Here is a 9,486-nt window from a genome sequence, read left to right as displayed (position 1 = left end):
TATTCTTGTTTACAATAAAAGTGACTCCAAGTCACAAGCTTGATGTAATCATTGCGTGCTAGGAATATGGGGCCAAATACTACACTTTTGACTACTTTAATACACATATAAGTGAATTTGTCCCAATGCTTTTGGTCCCCTAAAATGAAGGGACTATGTACAAAAAGTGCTGTAATTTCTAAACTGTTCACCCAATATGAAGGAAAATACCTTCAAATTAAAGCTGCCAGTCTGCAGTTTAACCTCATAGTCATTGCATAATTTCAAATCCAAAGTGCTGGAGTACAGAACCAAAATAATTTATAAAAATGTTTCGCTGTCTCAATAATTACAGAGGGCACTGTATATACACTCTGGGTAGAAGCTCTTAGACACAGATCTCGGACCATCTTATCCTTCCCACTTCTGAACCATAAAGGAAGAATATGCTAATCTGACCTGAGATCAGGGATCATCCTACTGCCCTATGCAGAGGACCAAGGTGAAAAGAGTTAGGACTGATGGTGCCTCTGGGAGGCTGAAGAATGTTGGTCTGTTGGACTGCAGAACTCTGTCTTCCCTTTCCCTTTGGACCTCTAGAACATTCACTGTTTCTCTTGGCCCATGTTCAAAATGGAAGTGACACAAGAAGTAGTACTACAACAATGACTTCGTAAAACCTGAACATGACAATGTACTAATTTATCTACTTCTGATCCCCACTCACTTTCTCAATAGTAGTTTGTCATAACAAAAATATCTGAGTAGCACTTGAAATAATAAATGAGTGTACCACAAACTAAAGTGCTATCAAAATGTGAGGAAGAATCTAAGCCTCCAAACTAGGATATTAAACTTTTCCACTTCAAATCAACTGTCATTTTTTGTTATTCATTAATTTTTTATTTTTGAGAAGGAACATCAGCTTCACTGTCATGATTATTATTGACTTTGCACACTTGAATGACTTTCAGCGTAAGTCAGTCAGTGTTGCAATCTTTTTAGCCTAAAAAAAAAAACAAGATAATTGTTGATTTATGAGATTCCCTCTGTGTGGTGACTCAACAGGATGAGTATTACTAACTGGCTCACTGGAGACAAGGAGGCATGCACACAAGCTCATGGGTGTGGGAGGTGGATTGAAAACATATGGCATGACTTAAGCCTTCTGAGGCCTCGTTTGGATTGGGGGTGGGGGGGGGGGCAGAGAGAGGGAGAGAGAAAGTGAGAGAGAGGAACTTTTGGGAGTGTAATGTTAACTGTTTATTTATTTATTTATTTTTCACTTTTGTTTATCTATTTCACTTGCTTTGACAATGTAAACATTTGTTTCCCATGCCAATAAAGCCCATTGAATTTAATTTCATTGAATTAAGAGGGAGAGGGGGCTTGGTCAGTCAATAGGGAGGTGAAATTACTGGTGGTGGGAGGGGCTGAGAGATTTACAGGGAGCAGATATCAAGCACTTTCACTTTCAGGCTAGCCTCTGTCTGAGCTCACACAGACAGACTGCCCAGAGGGCGAGAGAGAGATAGCGGGTCTGTTTCCCCCACTCTGTCCATTAGCCATTTAAAGGGTGAGCAGAGAGTGGGGTCTGTAATATACTGGGTCAACAGGGAAAGAGAAGGAAAGGGAAAGGCTGCAGTTTGACAGGCTGAGAGTTCGGAAAATCCAAAGTGAGATCGCAGTGCAGATTGCGTGAGAGATAGAAGGGGGTGAAAAGATTTGGAAAGTACCCGGGAAACAAAAGGAGGAATTCTAAAAGACAGGTCAACTAAGCTGGAGTCTCAAAGTAGAGGAAAAAGAAAAGACTCCGAGCTCTCTCTCTCTCTCTCTCTCTCTCACACACTTGAAGGAACCGCTGAGGAAACTTTGCCTAGTCAGACCAAAGGACTTATTTGATCTGCGTATTGCATGCTTTCAACCACAGAAATGGAGAAGTGGCCTTTCTCATGAAGATAAAAGGATGTCACGATCAGGTAAGAGGAATTCAGTGATTACATCAATTCAGAGTATGCAAAAGTTAATTGATTGATTCGTGGATTTGTATTTGTTTGATTAATTTGACCACATTACCATTGTACTGTAATTCATATAGTGGTTCTGTAATTTAGGTTTGTTGTTAATTTTCGCAAGTTAACATGAAGTCATGATGTTTCTCATTAAGCATGTGGCTGGAACCACATGGGCAGGACACAGAAATGTTCCATCCATTAACCTGCTGCATCTCTCTCTTTCTCTCTCTCTCTCTCTCTCTCTCTCTCACACATACAGTTTTACTGTTGCTATCAATATTGACAGTCCAAGGTAGTGGATGTGATGACTTTTTGAGGGAGGTTGTCAAGAATCTTCAAACCACCCTTAACTCAGACCACGCTGGATTTGTGAGTTGAACGTTGTGGCTATCCTTTTGTACCTGCATACACCCTGAGTAATGACAGTGGTTTAAACAAATATACGTTCACTTCCTAGTGGTTACATGTTTTATCAATTTGATGTTTTGTCTATTGGTATAGATACTCTTGTGAATACTGTGATTCCTGAACCAGTTTTTTCCTCCAAGCGTAAGGTGTTCCCTAAAGACTATTGGATTTCCCACCACTACAATGTCAACCTGCTGTGCAACACTGATCCGGTGAGTCACCATCTATTGATTAAATGACACCGTTTTAGTAAATGATTTATTCTCGTGTTTTATACAAACATCACACTTAGTGTATCTGCTATGTCTATCATTAAATCCTTCATTCTGATTCTCTGTTGAGCAATGCGGGAGGACCGGGATGGTATCAAATATACAGTATCAAACACTGGTTTTCCATGTGTTTGATGCAATGCCATTCGCTCCCTTCCAAACATTATTATGAGCTATCCTTCCCTCGGCAGCCTCCACTGGTTCCAGTACTCTAAAGTCTAAATTTGTGTTTTTGTCAGCGTTACTGGGCAGGATAATCAATAACCTCTGATTAGCACAATGATGATCAGCTCTGTGTTGTGCTCCGTTTATTCAAATCATCAGCGTAACCTCTGTGTCTAAAATCCTACTTCTGCCTCGGCTGCCCCTCCAGTGTTGTGTGTTCCGAGCTGCGACTGTTCTCTCTGACTCCTGGCTCCAGCTCCGCAGCCAGCTGTGGCCAGAGCACCATAGCTTCGAATTCATCTCCAACCTTATACAAGCCCTGGATGGCAGGGGTATGACAAAAGGGGTAGGTATAACTTTACAATGTCGTGGACATACTCTAGTCATTGTCGCGGGAAGTATGGGTGCTGCAGCACCCCCCTACTAAAGTAATCCATTGGTCCTTTACTAGTCAAGTATTAGCGAAACAATATAGCTGTCTGTATTGCCGGCAAAACTGTCTTCCCCAAACTACTTCCCGAGGCTATGACTCTAGTAGTCTATATGAACTGTTTTGGATAGAGAGTGTACTGTAGGTTGCCAGTGGGGGTGAACAAGTAGCAGCATGTACTCAAAAGAGACAGACACAGCAGCCTTAAACATTTTGGACTAAGTACTGTAAAAATAAAACATAATTGTGCCCGTGCAAATGCAACAAAACACTATAAAGATGCCTTGTTGTTATAGTAAATAAATGACAGAAAAGGGCTAAAACAGGGGAGAATAACGTTTTTTTTCCTGACCATGTGGCTTGACTATGCTTTAACTAGTGCATAGTTTTCCTGTTCAGGTCACCTATAATGTACGCAATGTATATCACAGGTTAACTCCCCAGAGAACCGGCTATCAATCAATGACAGTGCCTGCACTGTATGTCTGTTTAATAACAACTCCTCTCCTCCCTTATCCCCCTTTCCTCTCCTCCCTTATCACATCCCTCTCTCACAGAGATTTGAGGATCCTGACCCTTCAGTTCTTCCCTCTGTCTCCTCCTCTCCAGAGAAACTTCTCAACTTCACTTCATCTGTTTTCTCCAAATGGCTGGAGCTGGGGTGCTCGACCCCGGTGGACACTTGTCCCTTCCCCACTCTGGCCTCTCCGGCTGGGGAGGAAGAAAGGGCAGCTCTGGAAAGTAAAAAAGTGAGGTCATTAACCACACGAGCAGTTCACATGCAACACAGGGAGAATGAAGGGGAAACAGAGATGAGGTTAAACACATCTCCACCAACCAATAGGAGCCCAACATCCAACGGTGGGCTCCTATTAGTTCTTTCTGGGTCTTTGTTTTTTTTAATCTTTATTTAACTAGGCAAGTCAATTAAGAACAAATTCTTATTTACAATGACAGCTTACATTGGAGCCTCCTGTTATGTGGACTGCCCTGGATGCTACTGTAGAGCGGTTGCTATAGTTACTGAAGTGGATCTCTTCAATGGCGCACACAAAATGCAAGAAATAAAGAAATAAGATTCTCTGTTTTTGAAAGAATACATCCTTTTCTTTTTGCAATGTGTTTTGGAGCACTGGTTGGCTTTTTCTTCTCAATCTGTCCATTCTAGCAGTTCTAATACAGTAAGCTTTGTCAATCAAGTGACTGCCATGCACATGTAATTGTTGCACTGAAAGTACAACTGCAGTCAAGATTATGTATAGAATAACAACCTTTTCATTTACTGTCTGCACACCAGAGTTCTATTATCGCCATAAGAAACCATTACGTACCTATACAACATAGCCATATGTATAAAAAGCCATATTCTATGCAAGCTAACTAAACACTAACAAGTGTTTTATATTGAGCAAGCTACAGCACATAAATTATTGTCCAATATTTCTGATCAAATTCATATGATGTTTACAATGCAGTGGAATGTGAATATTTGTTTGTTTGTCTGTTGGTCTTCAATTAATGTTTTTTTTTCTTCTATGAACTTTTGTACATACTGCATCTTGTAAATAAAAACCATGCAGCCGTTATGGGTTTCTCTGATGTAGTCTTGTGTAGAGATCCCCGAGTGCTGACTGTTACCATCCCCAGTGTGGGGAGTATTTTGCAATTGCTGCAGAGCTGCACTGCTGTCTGATTCTCAACAGCTCTCCTTTTTCTTTCTGTCTCCTACAGGAAGACTTCTGTCATAAGTAAGTTGTAGTTCAATATAATTATGTCTGCAGTAATTATAATTATGTCTGCAGTTACTGGGTAGGCCTACAACTGAGCCAAATCACTCACATTAATCACACACATCAGGTATATGTACAGTTGAAGTCGGAAGTTTACATACATTTAGGTTGCAGTCATTTAAACTTGTTTTTCAACCCCTTCTCAAATTTCTTGTTAACAAACTAGTTTTGGCAAGTCAGTTAGGACATCTACTTTGTGCATGACACAAGTCATTTTTCCAACAATTGTTTACAGACAGATTATTTCACTTATAATTCACTGTATCACAATTCCAGTGGGTCAGATGTTTACATACACTAAATTGACTGTGCCTTTAAACATCTTGGAAAATTACAGAAAATTATGTCATGGCTTTAGAAGCTTCTGATAGGCTAATTGACATCATTTGAATCAATTGGAGGTGTACCTGTGGATGTATTTCAAGGCCTACCTTCAAACTCACTGCCTCTTTGCTTGACATCATGGGAAAATCAAAAGAAATCAGCCCAAAAATTGTAGACCTCCAAGTCTGGTTCATCCTTGGGAGCAATTTCCAAACGCCTGAAGGTACCACGTTCATCTGTACAAACAATAGTACGCAAGTATAAACCCCATGGGACCACACAGCCGTCATACCGCTCAGGAAGGAGACACGTTCTGTCTCCTAAAAATCAATCCCAGAACAATAGCAAAGGACCTTGTGAAGATGCTGGAGGAAACAAGTAGAAAGTATCTATATCCACAGTAAAACAAGTCCTATGTCAACATAACCTGAAAGGCCACTCAGCAAGGAAGATTCCACTGCTCAAAAACCGCCATAAAAAAGCCAGACTACGGTTTGCAACTGCACATGGGGACAAAGATCGTACTTTTTTGGAGAAATGTCCTCTGGTGTGATTAAACAAAAATAGAACTGTTTGGCATAATGACCATCATTATGTTTGGAGGAAAAGGGGGGAGGTGTCACGACTCCTACCGAAGGTGGCTCCCCTTCCTGTTCGGGTAGTGCTCGGCGGTCGTCGTCACCGGCCTACTAGCTGCCACTGATCCTTTTTCCTCCCCCTTGTCTGTTTATAAGTTACACCTGTGTTTAGTTAGGTTAATTGGTTGGGCTTTATTATCTAGCCGGCCCGCCTGCTGGGTGTGCGGGATTGTTTTATGTGTACTCTTGTGCACGCCTGTAAGTCCCGGTTGTTTGTGTACGTGTGTTGTTCGGGACTGTTTAGTTCCCCTGTGTTTTGGGGCATTTGTTTGAGTGGCGTCGTTTTCACCTGTGTGGTGAATAAAGAAGTATCGCTACTCTGAACTCTCTGTTTCCTGCGTCTGACTTCTTCCCCCACTACACCCCGGGCATTACAGGAGGGTTGCAAGCCGAAGAACACCATCACCACCGTGAAGCACGGGGGTGGCAGCATCATGTTGTGGGGGTGCTTTGCTGCATTAGGGTCTGGTGCACTTCACAAAATAGATGGCATCATGAGGGAGGAAAATTATGTGAAAATATTGAAGCAAAATCTCAAGACATCCGTCAGGAAGTTAAAGCTTGGCCGCAAATTATTCTTTCAAATGGACAATGACCCCAAGCATACTTCCGAAGTTGTGGCAAAATGGCTTAAGGACAGCAAAGTCCAGGTATTGGAGTGGCCATCACAAAGCCCTGACCTCAATCCAATAGAACATTTGTGGGCAGAACTGAGAAAGTGTGTGCGAGCAATGAGGCCTACAAATGAGGCCTATGACTCAGTTACACCAGCTCTGTCAGGTGGAATGGGCCAAAATTCATCCAACTTATTGTGGGAAGCTGGTGGAATGCTACCTGAAACATTTGACCCAAGTTATACAATTTAAAGGCAATGCTACCAAATACTAATTGAGTGTATGTAAACTTCTGACCCACTGGGAATGTGATGAAAGAAATAAAAATCTGAATTCTCTCTACTATTATTCTGACATTTCACATTCTTAAAATAAAGTGGTGATCCTAACTGACCTAAAACAGAGAATTTTTACTAGGATTAAATGTCAGGAATTGTAAAAAAAAATGAGTTTAAATGTATATGGCTAAGGTATATGTAAACTTCTGTATGTATGCCAATACATGCACACACCCTGACACATCCATGCAAGCACAAGCACACACACACTTTAGACAGAACACTTGCAAAATCTTTGATACAAAAAGAAGGAGCCCCTTTTTTCCTGATGTTTAAGACAGAACTTCCATTAAACTCAGCCAGGTGCTTTCTTTAATGCACACAAACTTTAAAAAGCAAGGCTCAGAGACCGACAACAATACCCCCAAGGCATGTCGAACTTCCTTTTGTAAATGTAGAGGCAGCAAAATGAGCATCAGCCTTTCTGAGAAACTATGATAAACATCTGCAGACACAGCTGAGAGAGAGACACAGTTGAGAGAGAGAGAGAGAATGTTGCACAACATCAAAACAGACAGTGAGATTCAAACAAACAGATGCACACAGATAATGTTTGCTGTTCTATTATGAGGAGAGGACAACCACAGAGAGGCCAGAGAGAGAGCTTTCAGTTATTCGTTCTGTTTTTAATGAACTGCTTCATAGCTCCGGGTGTTGGGAAATAACATTAAGACAGCAAAAATACACATTTCCTCTGCAAATTTGACAGTAAAGTTGTGTAGGGCCAAGGGTCTTCAGGGGGACTGCAGTAAATACCATAGAGATAGATCGAGGACTCGTCTTTGTATCTGTGCAGTTATAGCGTCTGTGACAGCATGGGCAGCACCATTGAGGCAATCTCCATTTTGAAATAGTGAATTTTCTTCTTCATGGTTGACTTATCCCTCCTGATGATCTGGTTGAACATGACTCCAACAGGGTCACCAGGTGGGATCAGCAAGTGAAGTTGGAAGTCCCACCCAGTTGACTACATTAGAGAGCGATAGGGGGCGGCAGGTAGCCTAGAGTGGTTAGAGCATTGGGCCAGTAACCGAAAGGTTGCTAGATCGAATCACCAAGCTGACATGGTAAAAATCTGTCTATCTACCCTTGAACAAGGAAGTTAACCCCTAGGCTGTCATTGTAAATAAGAATTTGTTCTTAACTGACTTGCCTAGTTAAATAATAGTAATGCGTCTTCTTGTAGGCATTAACTCCGCCATGGTTAGTTGGACAAAGCCTATGGGAAAATTAATGGACTTTTTGGAGGATTTTTGTATAAATGCCGAAAATAAGGTCTGTGGTTTTGTTCTATGAGGTAATCTTCATCAGCTAACGGCACTTTTTGTGAATTTTGAAGCATTTATGTAATCAAAAACACACTTAAAGCACATAAAAGGCTTCATCATTCATAAAGGTCATGTTAACTGACTGATATTATCACATAGAACAAAAAGTGTAAGATCTCTGATCTTCAAAGCTTGTGTTAACCTTATTTTCGGCATTTATTACAAAACCTTATCCTTTCCCCATTCATTTTCCCAATAGAAATGGCTCAAGGAATCTGGGGCAACTAATTTCTGTTTTTGAGGACTACAAGCTGGCGAGCTCCATAGCGCTGCCTATGTTAATAATATGATCTTTTGGCCACTAGAAGCCTCAATCATTCTCCATGGTAAATACCCATCACCATTACACCAGAAGTAAACATGATGATATGTAGTATAGTATTGATATTGCATGACTGAAATTGCAATGATAATGCTCAGGCTCAGCAATGCAAGTGGCTGGAGTTTGGACAGTAGGCTCAGTGGTGATTTTAGCATGTAAATCTTGGTGTGGCAAACTCCCCAAAAATGTTTTTGATGCATGCCAGCAAAGCCACTACACAACACAAGACAACATAAACAATACGTTAATTCCACTATAATGGTTAACAAACGGTGCCACTAAAACTGTAATGGCCTACATGAAGCTGTTCCAATAGCAGAGCCTTCCTTTCAGGAACATGGAGTGAATCCTTACCACCGCTACACCTGGCTATCAGCTATGCCTTGTCTGGCAGCGAAACAGTTAATTCAGCCTAATTTATTGACTTTTTAAAAAACATAGCTGATATGGCTGACTTGTTTAAACAAATGTGGTTTCTACTGACAATTGATATGTACAAACTATGGCATAAGGGAACGATAAGCGGATAAGAAGCCATCCTTAATATTGATTAAGACATTAATGAGTGAGCTAAGACGGATGTAATCAACATAACCATTTGTTCAGCACTTTTGAAATGTAGAGCCAAAGAATTCAGAACATGGGCCGTTCTTACAGTATTCTCCCTGTACACCAAGTCAGAAACGTAAGATTAAAAAAAAATCACCTTTATTTAACCAGGTAAGCTAGTTGAGAACAAGTTCTCATTTACAACTGCGACCTGGCCAAGATAAAGCAAAGCAGTACGACAGAAACAACAACACAGAGTTACATGGAATAAACAAGCGCACAGTCAGTGTGTGCAAATGGCATGATGAGGTATG

At 41.0% G+C, this 9,486-nt stretch overlaps 1 protein-coding gene across 1 annotated transcript; it reads left to right on the top strand.

Moving 5' to 3' along the window:
* The first annotated feature begins 1,428 nt into the window (after positions 1-1,428).
* Positions 1,429-4,855, top strand: LOC109900513 (uncharacterized). The gene is made up of 5 exons (XM_031838133.1): positions 1,429-1,958; positions 2,254-2,363; positions 2,543-2,614; positions 3,048-3,185; positions 3,827-4,855. Exons 1-5 carry the CDS (start codon positions 1,946-1,948, stop codon positions 4,181-4,183), a joined length of 690 nt encoding a protein of 229 aa, XP_031693993.1. The 5' UTR covers positions 1,429-1,945; the 3' UTR covers positions 4,184-4,855.
* Positions 4,856-9,486: the final 4,631 nt, after the last annotated feature.

The sequence above is a fragment of the Oncorhynchus kisutch genome, linkage group LG2, assembly GCF_002021735.2.
Source record: "Oncorhynchus kisutch isolate 150728-3 linkage group LG2, Okis_V2, whole genome shotgun sequence".
Taxonomy (NCBI): domain Eukaryota; kingdom Metazoa; phylum Chordata; class Actinopteri; order Salmoniformes; family Salmonidae; genus Oncorhynchus; species Oncorhynchus kisutch.
This window is presented reverse-complemented; position numbering and strand designations above follow the sequence as displayed.

Coding starts and splice junctions, on each gene's coding strand:
- LOC109900513 (XM_031838133.1), top strand. Junction 2,364..2,542: donor ACTCAGACCACGCTGGATTT/GTGAGTTGAACG, acceptor TTTTCCTCCAAG/CGTAAGGTGTTCCCTAAAGA. Junction 3,186..3,826: donor GCAGGGGTATGACAAAAGGG/GTAGGTATAACT, acceptor CCTCTCTCACAG/AGATTTGAGGATCCTGACCC.